The sequence below is a fragment of the Mauremys mutica genome, chromosome 22 (assembly GCF_020497125.1).
Source record: "Mauremys mutica isolate MM-2020 ecotype Southern chromosome 22, ASM2049712v1, whole genome shotgun sequence".
Taxonomy (NCBI): Eukaryota; Metazoa; Chordata; order Testudines; family Geoemydidae; genus Mauremys; species Mauremys mutica.
In genome coordinates, this window is record NC_059093.1 from 22,439,562 (window position 1) to 22,457,402 (window position 17,841).

Consider the following 17,841-nt stretch of genomic DNA (forward strand, 5'->3'; position numbering starts at 1 on the left):
AGCCTGACCTTAAAGACCTCTAAGGAAGGAGATTCCACCACCTCCCTAGGTAACCCATTCCAGTTCCTCACCACCCTACTAGTGAAAAAGTTTTTCCTAATGTCCAACCTAAACCTCCCCCTCTGCAACTTGAGACCATTACTCCTTGTTCTGTCATCTTCTACCACTGAGAACAGTCTAGATCCATCCTCCTTGGAACCCCCTTTCAGGTAGTTGAAAGCAGCTATCAAATCCCCCCTCATCCTTCTCTTCTGCAGGCTAAACAATCCTAGTTCCCTCAGCCTCTCCTCATAAGTCATGTGCTCCAGCCCCCTAATCATTTTTGTTGCCCTCCGCTGGACTCTCTCCAATTTATCCACATCCTTCTTGTAGTGTGGGGCCCAAAACTGGACCCAGTACTCCAAATGAGGCCTCACCAGTGCTGAGGAGAGGGGAATGATCACATCCCTCGATCATCTGGAAATGCCCCTACTTATACAACTCAAAATGCCATTAGCCTTCTTGGCAACAAGGGCACACTGATGACTCATATTCAGCTTTTTGTCCACCGTAACCCCTAGGTCCTTTTCTGCAGAACTGCTGCCCAGCCATTCGGTCCCTAGTCTGTAGCAGTGCATGGGATTCTGCCGTCCTAAGTGCAGGACTCTGCACTTGTCCTTGTTGAACCTCATCATATTTCTTTTGGCCCAATCCTCTAATTTGTCTAGGTCCCTCTGTATCCTATCCCTACCCTCCAGCGTATCAACCACTCCTCCCAGTTTAGTGTCATCTGCAAACTTGACTCCAACACGTCAAAAAGATCTCACCAAAACTAAGTGATTGGTCAACAAAATGGCAAATGAAATTTAATGTGGATAAATGTAAAGTAATGCACATTGGAAAAAATAACCCCAACTATACATACAATATGATGGGGGCTAATTTAGCTGCAACGAGTCAGGAAAAAGATCTTGGAGTCATCATGGATAGTTCTCTGAAGATGTCCACGCAGTGTGCAGAGGCGGTCAAAAAAGCAAACAGGATGTTAGAAATCATTAAAAAGGGGATAGAGAGTAAGATGGAGAATATATTATTGCCCTTATATAAATCCATGGTATGCCCACATCTCGAATACTGTGTACAGATGTGGTCTCCTCACCTCAAAAAAGATATTCTAGCACTAGAAAAGGTTCAGAAAAGGGCAACTAAAATGATTAGGGGTTTGGAGAGGGTCCCATATGAGGAAAGATTAAAGAGGCTAGGACTCTTCAGCTTGGAAAGGAGAAGACTAAGGGGGGACATGATAGAGGTCTATAAAATCATGAGTGATGTTGAGAAAGTGGATAAGGAAAAGTTATTTACTTATTCCCATAATGCAAGAACTAGGGGTCACCAAATGAAATTAATAGGCAGCAGGTTTAAAACAAATAAAAGGAAGTTCTTCTTCACGCAGCGCACAGTCAACTTGTGGAACTCCTTACCTGAGGAGGTTGTGAAGGCTAGGACTATAACAATGTTTAAAAGGGAACTGGATAAATTCATGGTGGCTAAGTCCATAAATGGCTATTAGCCAGGATGGGTAAGGAATGGTGTCCCTAGCCTCTGTTTGTCAGAGGATGGAGATGGATGGCAGGAGAGAGATCACTTGATCATTGCCTGTTAGATCCACTTCCTCTGGGGCATCTGGCATTGGCCACTGTCGGTAGACAGATACTGGCCTAGATGGACCTTTGGTCTGACCCGGTATGGCCGTTCTTATGTTCACTGTTCACTACACAACTCTCATTTGCTGCTATGAGACACTTCAGAACCCGCAAGGCCTGACCTAAAGCCCACTGAAATCTTCTGTGGATGAGGGCCATAGCGAAGGTACACGAGTACTTATAGCACTGGGACGACCCCCAGTCTGAGCCAAAGGAGTCAAATTACAAATCCCATACTGATTAGTTTGGAATGATTTGTCATATTCATTACGTTCTAATTGTTCTGCAATCAGCTGAAAATGCTGACTAATGGTGGTTACTACACATCAGCCCTAATACACCTACTACATTATTCACCGTATCACCTCAGTTTCCCCCATTTCTCACGTAACTCCTAACCGAAGTTCATGCATATGGTATCAACTAACAGAGCCCATCAGCAGAGATTCCTCTTCTCTGGCAGGGTAGCGCAATTAAAACACCCACGATAGTAAGTGTACAGGAGTAAAGACATAAGGGTAAGTTTTAATATTCAGTTGAGTCTCCAGTGCTCTAGTAACTGCACTATTTCAGGTTAGCTTTACCACTCAGGCTGCCATTCTGTCATATCTCCAAAGCTAAGCAGGCCGGAGCCAGGGCTGCACCCTGGGGCGGGTCTGGTCACTGCACCCCCCCACCTGCTGCACCCTGGGGGGTCTGGCCACTGCAGCCCCCCCACTGCACCCTGCCAGGGGGGTGTCTGGTCACTGCACCCTCCTCACTGCTGCACCCTGGGGGGAGGGTCTGGTCACTGCAGCCCCCACGCTGCACCCAGCTGGGCGGGTCTGGTCACTGCAGCCCCCCTCCCTGCTGCACCCTGAGGGTATCTGGTCACTGCAGCCCCCCCCGCTGCACCCTACTGGGGGGGCCTGGTCTCTGCAAGCAGCCCCCACCCTCGCACTCAAACACGGGGGTGGGGGCTTTCTTCTTGCGCTCCGATTGGTCAGGGCTCTGTCTCCTCTTCCTATTGGCTGTGTCGGGAGGGGTGGAGCTTCTTGGGGGTGTCACGTGGCCGTGAGGCGCCTGGGGGGCGGCTGCTGAGCAGCACGTGGCGCAGCCTGGAGTGCGAGCGGGTAAAGGGGGGGCGAGATCCCTAAATACGCCCCACCCCCTCCCCAAATACTCCCGGTCCCCCTCTTCTAGCCCCCGCCTCCAAATCCCCCCGTCCCCCCAACACCTCCCACCCCCCTCCTCTAGCCCCCACTGCCCTTCCTCTAGCCCCCAGTCCTGCGTCTGCCCCCCAACACCTCCCCTGACCCCCCAGCACTCCCTCCAGACCCTCCCCAATACCATGAACCCGCCACTTCCTCCATTTGTAGAGCCCTCCCCAACACCTCCCCTGACCCCCCAGCACTCCCTCCAGACCCTCCCCAGTACCATGAACCCGCCACTTCCTCCGTTTGTAGAGCCCTCCCCAACACCTCCCCTGACCCCCCAGCACTCCCTCCAGACCCTCCCCAGTACCATGAACCCGCCACTTCTTCCATTTGTAGAGCCCTACCCAACACCTCCCCTGACCCCCCAGCCCTCCCTCCAGACCCTCCCCAGTACCATGAACCCGCCACTTCCTCCATTTGTAGAGCCCTCCCCAACACCTCCCCTGATCTCTAACATCCTGTCCTGTAACCCAGTGGTTTTCAACCTTTTTCATTTGCGGCCCCCCCAAGCATTTCAAATGGAGGTGCAGACCGCGGTGGACATCTCAGACATGCTCTGCAGACCCCCAGGGAGCCACGTACCATAGGGTGAAAACCACTGACCTAGACCCCCCCCAAACATCTACCCCAGCTCCTCTGTCCTGTAGACCCCCTGCCCACCCCCTCGTTCCTCATCTAGCCTTCGGAGATGAAAGGGGTCTCGTGACTCTGGGGCCTCTGCCATCACCTCTGGTGGTTTGAGGACAGGCTGGCCCATGGCAGGGAGCTCCCAGTACAGTTTAACCAGCTGAGACTGAGGTGGAAAGAGGGGGGTGGGGAGTGGACCCTGTTAGTAAGCGGGGGAGCCATGGTGGGTGAGTGGGGCAGGTTGTGGTGGGGGAAGCTGGACATCATGGCGCAGTGTGGGGTTGGTAGTGTCAGTAGGAAGGGCTGGGGTTGGATGGATGGTGTGGCATAGTGTAGGGTGAGGGTCTGTCTGGCTAGGAAGTAATAAGTCAGTTTTAGAATACAGACATCAAGAGCCAAATTCTGAATGGCTGTGTCCTGTACACACCTTCCCAGAAAACGGCTCCATAGGGTGTGTGCCCAGCTCCCTCCCCTGAATGTGAAGGGCCCGTGCAACGGGAAAGCTGAAAGAACAGACTGGTCTATACGGAGTGAAGGGAGGTCTCATTATGCGTGTGTAGCTGAAGTTGCATATCTTAGATCAGTTCCCCTTCTCCCCCCGCCCAGTGTAGACCAGGCCATAGAGAATTGCCAGTTTAGGGCCACAAGGTGGCCAGCTGACTGGTTGTCCCTTTCATGGCTTTAATACCTCAGGCAAAACAATAACCCCCTCTGAGCTCATCAGTGTCACCCTGGATATACCTTGGTGCCCCTACACAATGGCTGGTTTTCCTTGCTATTTCCCCTCAGAGTCCGAGTCCTACTCAGAAATCTGTAGACACAACCTACTTGTCTTAACTAAAGTGACAGCTCAGTGGCCCTGTATTCTTCCCTTTTTTTTTCTTGAAAAGGGATAAAAATAGTTTTGTTTCCCTTAACTCCTCCTACTCTCTCTTTCACATTGAATTCCTAGCAATTGCCTGAGGTTTTCCCCTCCGAAACGTGAAGTGTCATGTTGTAACTGTATTACTTTTAAATGCTCTATTACTGTTTATTTTTTAAAACCAAACTCGAAGAGCAGCCTAGTGAGCCACATTATCTGGTTGCCGATAGAGCGCTCTGGTTAGGATTTGCTGTGTATTGCTCTTGTATATGTATATAGCTTCAGATTTCAGGGATTGAAGTTTGAGGTTTTGGATTTGGGTTTTGAACCAAGTTCTCTTTGCTAATCTGTATATTATGCAGGCAAAGAATAAAGTGGTATTTCTGATTGAACTGTCTTCAGACTTTCCAGAAGACAAACTTTTTATTTTTATTTTCCCATTTTAGATCTGTTGAGATGAGATTATTGATTGTTGTCAACAGGTAATACGGGTTCATCATGAGACAGGACCTTCTTTGTAGAGTTAGTCATCAAGAGAGCTAATTGTTAAAGCAACATCATGAAAGTATTGATGAAATATTTTATGCACAAATGCACATTGGGCAATGCACTTCCCTTATCTTGTGATTGGAATTCTTAGTCTGCGCTGAACATATGAGAAATAATATTCAGCCTTTTGCAGTGCTGGATGGGACAGCATAAGGATAGGTTACCCAAGAAAACAGAGAGGAAAATGTTGAATTGCTTGAGTAGGACCATCTTCAAAGATGTCCTATGCTTTAAAGTGACACCATTAACATAAAACTCACCTTCTGTCTGAATTTACAACTGTTTACAGTTGTTGCAAGTAAAATTATTGTACTGAGAGACTATTGAAAAAATACTGTTTTCTGTTTGCTTGCCTTGCCTATTCAAAAAGTGACATCAAATATACAATTTCATTATAATACTCCCTATCTCTTCTATAGCACTTTACCTCAGTAGATCTCAAAGCCCTTAACAGAGGAGAACAGTATCTTTATCTCTGTTTTACATATGGGGAAACTGAGGAACAGAGAGGGGGACATGATTTGCGCAAGATCATCCACCAAGCCCTCAGCAGAGCCAGGACTAGAACCCAGATCACCCTGAGCCCCAATGTAATGCTTTAACTGCTAGGCCATATACTTGGTTTCTTCTGTTGTTTGTGTGAGTCTTTCACAGAGCCACGAGAAAAAGAAAAACACCTTTAAAAACAGGAATATGCAACTGTAAAACCATTAATTTTGGCATGGGGATTCAGGGCCAGGGTAGTGTATAAAACTTATTTTAACCTGTTTTTTTAAAAATTGGTAGATTTCAAATTGACAGTGTCCCTTTAACAAATATATGATTCTAGAGCTGGGAACAGGGAGTGCACTTCGAGAACTGCTAAGAATGATGTTGTTAAGGGGGGAATCTATAGAACTTTTGACAGTGGTTGAAAGTTAAAAAAAAACATTTCTAAAGATAAAATATAAAGCATTTGTTTAAAAGGGAAAGTGTTTCTCATTTGTATGGGTCACACTGGAATTAACTAATGTAAGAATAAGTTGCTAATTACCATGGCAATTCAGTTGAGCTGAATATCACATACTGGTTGTTACAGTGTGTTTCCAGAATTGTTTCCAAAATGCATAAATACATGCTTATGATGAAGCAGATCTAAACATTTTAAAGACAGAGTGGGGCTAATTTTGTAAATAGTTCTTAAATATGTGCCTATATGAGCTGTAAGAGTTGCTCTGAATTGCTTGTTAGATGTGACTTGCTGTGAGTTAGAGGCGTTCTGTCCGTGTATTGCGTAGCTTGCCTGCCTGGGTTGCTACAAGGTTCATTATACTGCTAGGGCTCTCGGTGGTATTGATGGATACTCATGTGCACTGAACCTGAACTGGTCGTCTAAGTGTTGCCTGTTACTGGAATTGTGTTTATTCTTAACACTGGTTGCAATATTTAATTGCTCCCTAGGAAAAATAATTGCAATCTGAATTTGCGCATACAGTAGAGTAGGGACTGTTAAAATACGGGGCTGGCAGATAGGCTACGAATTTATTCTTCTCTCTTATTAGGCATTACACATTAAGGTTCTGAATCAAAATATAAAAATCTAGAATAATACATTTTATCGACAGCATAATTACAATGGACTTAAATTGCAGCAAGGATGGTTCAGGTTGGACATTAGGAAAAACTTCCTAACTGTCAGGGTGGTTAAGCAGTGGAATAAATTGCCTAGGGAGGTTGTGGAATCTCCATCATTGGAGATTTTTAAGGCAGGTTAGACAAACACCTGTCAGGGATGGTCTAGATAATATTTAATCCTGCCTTGGGTGCAGGGGACCGGACTAGATGACCTCTCGAGTTTCCTTCCCGTCCTATGATTCGATGTGTTGGCAGGAGACTACCTCATACATATCACAAGCACAACTATTTATGAAGCCACCTGTTCCATTTGGAACATTGTCTCCACATCTTGCCAGATAAGGCTCAAATCCTGTCTTGACTGGCGATGCCTACACAGTGTTTGTAGTGCCTAGGAACCAGCAGCATGCTTAGCTTGGGGCATCTTGCTGTCTCAGGCCAGGCTGGGTTTTGGAGGGCTGTTACCTTTCCTCTGAGCAAGGGCAGCATGCCCTCAGGTATCTTTATCAGTCAGTGCTCATGCTCATTACAGCAAGTTCACTCACCTACTCCACTTCTAACCACACATCTGTTCAATGATCCAAGAAGCCATGCCTCAGTCAGACCTTGGTGCACGCTCTCTTTCACAGAGCATAGGTGCTGGCACGTTCTTGCATATTGTGATAGCCTGGGCCTGTTCTTCTTGTGTGTTGCAGCGCCTTCCTCCTCTCTTCATTGCATGTACACTTGTGCAGCCAAGGTTTACACTGTATTGCAGTATCTTTATATTAGATAAATATTGTACCATCTCTGCCCAAAATAGCCGTACCTGGGTGCCTGTAAGTTAGAAATGTCATCACCTAGACGAATGATCTTCTTTTCAGCTGTGCTGAGCATCCACAAATTCCACGCAGTCAACGAGAGCTGGTTTTTCCTCTTTGAAAATCAGCTGATTTCTAGTTGGGTGTCTAAATACGGATTTAAGAGTTTAACTTCCGGCTCCCAGGAGTGAAAATTTGCCCTCTTCCTTTAAATATGGGAGCAGAGACTACAGCAGCAATGAAAAGGGGATGTTCTGTGGGCTGGGACCTGTCTCCAGATCTTTAACAAATTGGAACTATTACCCGCTAGTGGACAGCTGAAGTTGTGAAAAATACAACCTCAGGGTAGTTTATGGGGAAATATACTTGAAAGACGTGTCTAGAAGTAGGGCATGTACAATAAAGATGATACTTTTCTTTTGTATTGCAGTAGCCCCGGTCTTGCAGCCGGGACCGGTTGCGCTAGGCACTGTACTACCACAGAACAATCTAAACGTAGCTGTACATGTCAGTCGGAAGGGTGATTCCAGCTCTCATCGGCATCACTCGCTTTCATTTACCTGGTGGGCTAACAGTATTAGTGAAGACCTGGCTGCCTGGTCCCTGGCGTGGGCTGGCAACGTGAGTATGTACCCAGGGTTCTGGTTGGACTTGCAGAGCCTGCGCTGCCATTTCTTCACTGCTGTTTTTAGCTGTGCTAGCTCAATGGACACTAGCATGAGAGTATGCCTGGGAGAGCTGCAGCCACACCTCCATTTGCAGCGTACACAGCGCCTATGTAAAAAACAATTCTGCTGCTAGATGGTGCAGAGTTCTTCCCTGCCAGGCATTTCCTGAAGTTTGGTCCAGTCTCTTTCAAATCATCTCCAGAGCTGGCGCTTCCACACGGCTTCCCTTGGCAGGTTATTCTGTACTCTAATAGGTGTCCATGTTAGGAAGCTAGTCTGATTTGGGGCCACGTTTTGCCCACTGTTGCTAAGTTCAGAAGCAGTTGTGCCATGAATCTGACAGCAGACTTTGTCCCATTGGGCTCACATAATTTATTTGCTATCAAGGGACAAAAGGCATCTTGAATTGGAGGGCAAAGCGGCTCATGAACTCCAATTGCCACACGTATTTTCTGGGATTTGTTCTCGTGCTACTCACAATTTCAAATGTTGAGAAAAATCGGTCACGGAAATATTGGAGAGGATGTTTAAACCTCGGGCGTCTGCTCTGGCAAGACCTTTTCCCTTTCAGAAAGAGGCTTAGGAAATGCATTTGGTGGTTGAAATTCCAGAATGTAAAACAAGCGCATAGCTGCTCTGATTGGACCCCAAGGAGAGAAGACGCTGCCTGACGTGTGTGAGGGGAAGTAAAGGGTTGTGCTGTAAAGGGGAAAATGGTGACAAGTCTTCGCCTTGAAACACCTTTGTCTTTTAGGAGAAGTGCAGGGCACCCAATAACTCTAACAAAGCCCCGCTCGTTAGTAGAGACAGAAAAACGCTGTGGTAAAAAAGAACTGCCGTGCAGGCTGAGTTGTTTATGGGCTAAAGAGTCGCTTTGTCACAGACCCCACGTACGGGCGGCAATGCACAGCTGAAGTGACCCAGGAGCAGGCCAAAAAGCTGCTTGTGACTGAGGAGTTGCAGGCTGCCTTGTGGTTTTCTCTCTGCTCCAGAGGATGACGTACCTTGCATCACGCCGGTACCTGGCACCGCGTACGACCCCCCAGCACACTGTGGGAGCGGAGCCCAGGCTCTAACTGCTGCCATGCCCACTTAGGTGGAGTGTGGGGAGAATTGTGGCTCAGCAAGGGCTGTTTTCATCCATGCTGATACCTGTGCTGATGGCAGTCAGCACAGGGGCATAAGGGAGCGCCTCATGTCTCTGCATGGGCAGGCGGGATATCCACCACTCTGGTCCTGAATCATTATCTGGAAGCCCTGGAGAAATTGGTGGGGGTGGGGGGTTGCTTTTAAAAATGAATTAAAATGAATGTGGTGTTTGTGAAAAGTGGGGGATTAAAGTCCAGGAGACAAGGATGTTGTAGGCGCTGGCAGTCAAAGCTTTACCCCTGCCTTGCTCCCTGCTGGTAGGCTTAGCCCTGTGGTCTGAAGGGGACCCGCCTTTAGGACGGAAAGTTCGTGCTGCATGTGTGGTAAAGCTACAGAGATTTTGAGTAGGGAACCAGTTGTTAATCACAATAGCAACCTGGGGAATATATAAACCTGATGCAACAAAATTCCTTGTCATGCAGTTTGCTGCCCGAGGGGTTTAGCAGGCAGTGCCAGACTTGAGTCTGATCTGAAAAACTCAGCTTCACCTGCTGGCCTAGCTGTTGTCTGGGGAAGTTCCAGACCTCCTCCTCCCAAACTGCAATAAGTGCTCCTAGGCAGTGTCTTGTAAAACTCCCCCGCTGAGAAGCCAGAAACCCTTAGTCATGATACACAAGTCAGCTTTGTTCAATAAGCTGAAGGATGAATCAAGGAACATGGGGATAATTGGTCCCTAGAATATATTGCTTTAGAAGTAGATCTGCAGTATCATAGGCGTGCGCAGCACATTTCATTAGGGTGTGCACTCAGGGAATTGTATTTATTGATTTATTTTAAAGGAGGGAGTTGGGGTACAGGAGGGGTGCAGGCAGGGGGCTCAGGACAGGGAGTTGGGGTACAGGAGGGGTGCGGCAGGGGCCTCTGGACAGGGGGTTGGGGTACAGGAAGGGTGTGGGGTCCAGGCAGGTGTCTCAGGGCAGGGACCTGGGATGCAGGAGGGTGCAGGCAGGGGGCTCAGGACAGGGGGTTGGGGTACAGGAGAGGTATGAGGTGCAGGCAGGGGGATCAGGACAGGGGGTTGGGGTACAGGAGGGGTGCGGCAGGGGACTCAGGACAGGGACCTCGGGTGCAGGAGGGTGCAGGCAGGGGGCTCTGGACAGGAAGTTGGGGTACAGGAGGGGTATGGGGTGCAGGCAGGGGGCTCAGGGCAGTTAGTTGGGGTACAGGAGGGGTTCAGCAGGGGGCTCAGGACAGGGGGTTGGGGTACAGGAGGGGTGTGGGGTGCAGGCAGGTGTCTCAGGGCAGGGACCTGGGGTACAGGAGGGGTGCAGGCAGGGGGCTCTGGACAGGGGATTGGGGGTACAGGAGGGGTGCGGGGTGCAGGCAGTGGGCTCAGGGCAGGGAGTTGGGGTGCAGGAGGGGTTTGGGCTCTGGCCCAGCGCCGCTTACCTAAAGTGGCTCAGGATGGCAGCAGCGTGCACCAGGGCCAGGGCAGGCTCCCTGTCTACCTGCCCTGGCCCCATGCCACGCTGCCCACCACGTCCCTGCAGGGCCCTGGGGAAGGGGGGGGGGCACAGGGCTCCGCGCGCTGCCCTTCCACACCTTCAGGTACCTCCCCCAAAGCTCCCATTGGCCATGGTTCCCTGTTCCCAGCCAATGGGAGCTGCAGGGGGCACGGAGCCCTCTGCCCCCCCACCCCGGTGTGGCCTGAAAGTGAGAGGTGGTGACCCGAGAGCGGCGCGGGGCCTGCGGCACCACTGGGGGCAAGTCCCCTGGGCCGGATCCCCAGCCCTGAGGGGCCGGATCCGGCCGTAGTTTGCCCACCCCTGCGTTAGGGTGTGCTGGGCACATGCCAATGTGTGGCAGGCTGCAGCCCAGGTTGGCATGTCCCCCCACTGCCGCTCCCCGTGTCCCCGCCACTGCCACTCACCCAGTCCCTCCTCTCCTGTCCCCCCTCCCACTGCTCACCAGGTTCCTCCTCTCCTCCATCCTGCTCCCTGTGTGACCAAGTGTGATGAAGTGGGACTGTTCTTATGTTTTCTCTGAATACTGTGTGGGTGCCTCAGTTTCCCCTTTGTCTTTCTTAAGTGTCTAGGTGGAGGGATCAGGATGTGTGATTGTTGCAGAGCCCTAGGGGACCAGTTTGATTCTGTTGCCCAGAGAATGGCCGACACCCTGTCTCCTGGCAACTAATGGCCTGGGCTCCTTCCCTGCAAGGTGCCACCTGAAGGTGTTGGAGAACAAAGGGATCAGGGGACTCCTGGCCGGGGAAAGACACAAACTGGAGAGTCTGGCTGGGTAAATGGATGGAGACCCAGCCCAGGCAGGGCACCGGGCTCCCTGCCCCCCAAGTTGGACCTGGCTGAGGGGTCCTGTTTCCTGTACCTACAAGCTCTGTTTTAGACCATGTTTCTGTCATCTAATAAACCTGTTCTGCTGGCTGGCTGAGAGTCTCAGAGAATCGCAGGAAGGGGGGTGCAGGGCCGTGACTCCCCCACACTCCGTGACACCAAGTCACCTGGTACTGGACGCCATGATAGAATTACCAGTGTTTCTCTATTGAAAGGAAAGTCCTGGAGTAAGGGGACAGGGTGGGGATGCTGCTCTCCAAGATCAACTCGCTGACCAACCTCTGCTCCGGGTCCGGTGGGGAGCTGCACCCGGCCAAGCTACAGCCAGGTGAGGCTCAGTTGGGTTCAGTTTGGTTTGGATGGACTGCAGGGGGGGCTCTGCTGTGGGGGGCCCTGGAGCGGGCCGGGATCAGTTTGGGAGGCGCCCTGTCCTGCTAGGCATTGGAGAGGCTCATAGAGGAGTCTGATCCAGTTTGGGTTGCAAGGAAGTCTGATCCGGTTTGGGGGAGGGATGTGGGTCTGGTCCGGTTTTGGGGGGTGGGGGTCGTTCTGAAGAGGGATGTGGGTCTGCTCCAGTTTGGCTTGGGGAGCGATGTGGGTCTGGTCCGGTTTCGGGGTGTGGGGGGTCATTCTGAGGAGGGATGTGGGTCTGCTCCAGTTTCGCTTGGGGAGGGATGTGGATCTGATCCGGTTTTGGGGGGTGGGGGGGTCGTTCTGAGAAGGGATGTGGGTCTGCTCCAGTTTGGCTTGGGGAGGAATGAGGGTCTGGCCTGGTTTGGAGGGTTGGCCCGGCTTTTTGAGGACACAGCTGGGTCTGATCCTGGTGTCTGTGCCTCTCTGCCTGCAGGGAAGGACAAGGAGCCGCTGGAGAAGCTGTACCAGGTGGGCCCGCTGCTGGGCAGTGGTGGCTTTGGTTCTGTCTACTCGGGCACCCGCCTGTCGGACAGCGCCCCAGTGAGTAGACCCTGGACAGGGACCCCCCCACCCCACCCCACCCCTGCAGCCCGCTCTATAGAGCTCCACCTTTGGTGAGAGACCCGTCCCTTACCCCCTTACATCTCCTTTGCTTTGCCCTGGCGTAGCCACTATCTTGCCTCTCCTTCACTGGTCCCTTGTTTGCCTCTCCTCTTTCTGGGATTGCCTGACCCGATCCTGATTGTCTGGGTGGTTCTGGTTGTGTCCTAGGTAGCCATCAAGCATGTGCACCAGGACCGGGTTTCTAACTGGGGAGAGCTGGTAAGTGTCTTGGGCAGGGATATCTGCTGTGGCTCTGCATTGCATGGTCTTGGCTCTGTAGTGAAGGTGTCGTAGGTAGCACGGAGTCCCCGGGCGATGCTCTGGGACTGCTCCCCACAAAGCCAGTCAGGACTCTGGGGAGCCTCCTCTCCCTTGGAGCAGACTGTCTGCAGGGCAGGAAGCTCACACGTAGCATTCAGCATGTGCCCGTCTGTGCGCTTCCCACAGCGAGTCCTCCCAATCGGGGTCCTGGGGAAGCCAGAGGGTCCTGCACCCCTACTTTGCAGTCAGACGTGACTCTCAGCCAGCCAGTAACACAGAGGTTTATTTAGATGAGAGGAACACAGTCCAAAACAGGTCTTGCCAGTACAGACAACAGGACCCCCCTTAGTGAGGTCCATCTGGGGCCCCAGGGAGGCCACAGCCCCGCTGGGAGGCCCGAGTCTCCTTGGGGCTCCCCTCCATCTTCCAGCCAGCTTCCAAAAACTGCCAAACCCCCTCCAGCCCCTCCTCTCTGGCCTGTGTCTCTTTCCTGGGCCAGGAGGTCCCCTGATCTCTCTGTCTCCAACACCTTTAGCATCCCCTTGCAGGGGGGAAGTGCCCAGCCATTAGTTGCCAGGTGACAGAGGGTCGGCCAGAGCTGAGCCCCCCCCCCCCCCCGCGCCCGCCCACCCCCAGTATTCAGAGGGAACATTAAAACCAGTCCCACCTCGTCACAGTAGCTTTTGACTTCGTGGGTCGATTGCCTGCTTCTGATGGAGCTCTCCTTTCTCTCTCTGTGAATCCTTGTGGGAGCAGAGTGCCCATGGAGATCCTGCTCCTGAAGAAAGTGGGCTCAGGCTTCCGGGGGGTCATTCAGCTCTTGGACTGGTTTGAGAGACCGGACAGCTTCGTCTTGGTTTTGGAGCGACCGGATCCTGTGCAGGACCTGTTTGACTTCATCACGGAGCGGGGTGCTCTCCCCGAGGAGCAGGCCCGCAGCTTTTTCCGCCAGGTTGTGGAGGCGGTTCAGCACTGTCATAGCTGTGGGGTATTGCACCGGGATATCAAGGACGAGAACATCCTGGTTGATCTGAACAGCGGGGAACTGAAACTCATAGATTTTGGGTCTGGGGCATTACTCAAGGACACAGCGTACACTGATTTTGATGGTGAGTGTCTGTTTCCATCCCCTTCTATTTTATCTGCGTAGGGAGGGAATCCAGGGAGATTCCTCTTTGAAATGAGTTGTTCCCTGCCTGTAAATGTTCAGTAACTTCCCAGCCAGGGAATGGTTTGTTCCCTCTTCCCCCTGCCATTCTCCTTTGCTAAATATACTGTTGCGTGATGTGCAGCTTTGATACCTTTGGGGTTTTCCTCCCTGCCTTGTATCCAAAAAGCATTTCACAAATGTTTGCCCTTTTGTTGGGTGTTAACCGGTGGTAGCTGCCCACGTCATGCAGGGGCTGGGAGGGGGGCACATGGCAGAAACCGGGTGTGAACTCACAAGCATCAATCTCTGGAGTCCCTGTGAGCAATAAGAGGAGAAAGTTGGGCTCTGGTTCCAGTGATTTGGTTTTCTCTAGGTCCATGACAGCTGTAGCATTTCAGCAGGGGTCTGGCTGGTATTCCACCCTCTAGGGGTGGTGCAAACAGGATCTGCCTCACCTCCTAGATGGGGAAAGATTGAGTGAAACCTCTCTGCAGCCATGGCTGCTCAGGTGCTGGATCCTAACCTAATCTACCAGCTAGAATGCAGGGGAGGGGAAGTCCCCCCCCCACCCAAGGATGAAGAAGAGGGCTCTTGTGCAGTTTCTTTCTGTGGGGACGGATGGACATTAGTGTGGGGAGGGGATCAAGAGGAGAAGCTGCTGTCTCCGCCATCTTGCTGAATTATTCATTTCATTGGAAAGTTGCGTTTTGCCACGGGATGAATGTTGTGAAATAGGATCGGTGGGAGATCTGCTTACAGCTGGCTCCCTTTCCTCTGCTCCCCAAAGGCACCTGAGTCAGATCTTGGGGGGGGGGGAGCTCCAGACCCAGGGAGGACTGTTTGACCTTGGAGCAGGGGTGCAGGGATCTGCGTGGGGGACAAATAAGCAGAGCAGCAGGCATTCTTTCTGACCCACTAGAAAGGCATATTCAGGATAGGGCCGTTGACGTTCAAAAAACCAGATCAGTTTGTTGTGGAGCGTTTGTTTTGCTTCTGCCCTGCCGGATGGGTGCTGCATTTTTCGTTTTTAATGTAAGGGTTGATGACAAGGGATGGATTTGCCCCTCCCAACCACCCATCTCCTGCAGAATTTCCCAAGCTAGTGGCGCCCCCTGGTGGGACATCAGGTTTCTTTTTACAACCCAAAGTTTGTAAACAACAGTCACATGGCCAGAAACCAGACTAGGAGCTCTGACCTCAGTCTCCTCTTCCTGCCAGAAGGGAAGAGATCAGATACAACAACGGCAAAGGGCGTAAGCCTCTCCAGAGGCCAAAACCAGGGTTCCAAGCATAATTATCACATGCACAACGGTACAAACTAAAACCACTCCCCTGACGTTAAGTATCAGAGGGGTAGCCGTGTTAGTCTGGTTCTGTAAAAGCAGCAAAGAATCCTGTGGCACCTTATAGACTAACAGACGTTTTGCAGCATGAGCTTTCGTGGGTGAATGCCCACTTCTTCAGATGCAAGAAGAAGTGGGCATTCACCCACGAAAGCTCATGCTGCAAAACGTCTGTTAGTCTATAAGGTGCCACAGGATTCTTTGCTGCTTTCCCCTGACGTTGTACAACAAACCTTTGTTCCCAGCTCTGGAGTAGGCAAGCTTTATCCCTGGCTGACTCAACAGTAGTCAGTGCCAGAAAAGGAATAAACTCTTCTTTGGGTTAAGCAAGGAAACCCTTTATGTAGAAAGGACTGTAAGGTTGTCTGGGGTCCTTGTTGTGCAGTAGACAAGGCCTCAGCACCTCCCCAAATGCTCTGGCTGCACTGGGTCACCATGGACTGAAGCATCTGCAAGCTGCCTCTCTCTTTACCTCACTGAGAAATGGTTACATTGACAGAGATGAAGTCATGATAACGGTGGCCTTAAGAAAGCTGTTACTTATTGTGGCTTGTGTTGCAGCTGGAAAACATGGGTTGTTTGCACTCCATTTGGTTCTGCTTCGTTTGTAGTCTATGCCCTAGCACAGCTGCTGGGGTTTAAATCCCAATCAAACTGGGCTGAGAGTTAAACAATATTAAGATATTGCTACCTAAATTGGGGGCTGAAGTACCAGACTTGGTCTCTTGGTCACCCTGATAACACCTGAACAAATCATTAATAACTGGTTGCTCTGCTTAGGGTAAGAGATGAAATATTTCTGATAACCGTGCTCCTCTGATCTCCTCTACAGGGACCAGAGTGTACAGCCCCCCAGAATGGATCCTCACTCACCAATATCATGCCAGGTCAGCCACAGTCTGGTCTCTGGGAGTCCTGCTATATGACATGGTCTGCGGGATTCTCCCCTTTGAACATGATGAGGAGATTATTAAGGGCCAGGTCTGCTTTCGGCAGAGCGTCTCTCCAGGTGAGCTCACGCCTTTGTAGTGTTAGAGTTGGGTGAACAGCTGCTTAGCCTGAATGCCACACTGACAGAGTGATAATATGACGACATAGAGGTGCATTTACCATCACTTCATGCAACCAATGAGACATGCAAGGCATAGTCTGTGATCTAGTGGTCCCTTCATGTCTTAAACTCAATGAGATGTTTCATGCTATTGAATCCTGGGGAAATGCTGGGGACCCCGCTGTCTTCCCTGCCTTAGACAGCTGCTTCAGAGCTCACTGTTGTCGTTCACTTCAGCACTTGACTCTTCTGCCACTCGCTGGCGTCTTTAATGTGGCTATTGCCGCTGGCTGATGAAGCAGTCTGACAGAAAGTGGAAATGACAAAAGAGCTAGAACCGAGTAGCTCTCCGGTTTCATCATCTCACTGGGGAAGGGAAAGTTGATTTTTGCTATTAGCCTGCGTATGAATGGCGGGGGACGATGGCCTGCTCATGGACTTGCACTGCTAATTTGCTCCCTTGTGTATTTTTGGAGTCTCCATCCAAAGATGGGACCTGATTCACCTACGTACTAGGGTGGGGGAAGTAACTAAGAAACCACATCTAGGGCAGGTCTACACTCCAGCTGGAATCGATGCTGTGAGATCGAGCTGGGGGGGGTCAATTTATTGTGTGTAGTCTAGACGTGATAAATCGACCCCTGAGCGCTCTCCCGTCGACTCCTGTACTCCAGCACCACGAGAGGCGCAGGCGGAGTCGATGGGGGGATGGCAGCTGTCGACTCGCCATCATGAAGACGCCGCGGTGAGTCGATCTAAGTACGTCGACTTCAGCTACGCTATTCTCGTAGCCGTAGTTGCGTATCCTAGATCAATTCCCCCTGCCTCCCCTAGTGGAGACCAGGGCCTAGCCACAGCCATGGTCATCTGTCCTGTGAAGCAAGAAAGGCAGATCCCAAAGCAGACTTGCAGGTGGTAAAAGAGGGAGACTTGTAGGCTTCCCAGACATTACTCAGCAGCACATTCTCACTGACTGCTTGTTTTCTCTCCCCAGAATGCCAGCACCTCATTGAATGGTGTCTGGACTTGAGGCCCTCCGACAGGCCATCCTTGGAAGACCTCCTAAATCATTCATGGATGCAAGACGTCCCTTTGCCACAGCAAACAGCAGAGATGCACCAGCACAATCTAATTCAGGAGTCTGGTGAATAGCAGTTCCTCTCATCCACGGGGTGTAAAAGAGAAAACTCTTGCCAGTGGCTGCCTGCCTGTTACATGGGAACATTCATATCTCATTCCAGAGGCCAGCTAACTGGCGAATCTTCTGAGAGGCTGGAGGTTAGGCCCTGCCTTTCCTGATGTCTTGCCCAGGGAGGCTCCAGGCCCCAGCACGTCAAGCACATACTTGGGGCAGCAAGCCGCAGGGGGCGCTCTGCCGGCACTGTGAGGGGGGCAGGCAGGCTGCCTTCGGCGGCTTGCCTGCGGAGGGTCCACTGGTCACGTGGCTTCGGAGGACATCCCGCAGGCGTGCCTGTGGAGGGTCCACTGGTCCCGCGGCTTCGGAGGGCTTCGCGCCGGCGTGCCTGCAGAGGGTCCGCTGGTCCTGCGGCTTCGGAGGACCTCCCGCAGGCGTGCCTGTGA

The 17,841-nt window shown here is 51.3% G+C and overlaps 1 protein-coding gene across 1 annotated transcript; it reads left to right on the plus strand.

Moving 5' to 3' along the window:
• The first annotated feature begins 3,376 nt into the window (after positions 1–3,376).
• On the plus strand, positions 3,377–17,578 carry LOC123354955 (serine/threonine-protein kinase pim-1-like). The gene is made up of 7 exons (XM_044997371.1): positions 3,377–3,466; positions 11,654–11,766; positions 12,286–12,392; positions 12,624–12,678; positions 13,436–13,825; positions 16,042–16,218; positions 17,255–17,578. Exons 2-7 carry the CDS (start codon positions 11,685–11,687, stop codon positions 17,410–17,412), a joined length of 969 nt encoding a protein of 322 aa, XP_044853306.1. The 5' UTR covers positions 3,377–3,466; positions 11,654–11,684; the 3' UTR covers positions 17,413–17,578.
• Positions 17,579–17,841: the final 263 nt, after the last annotated feature.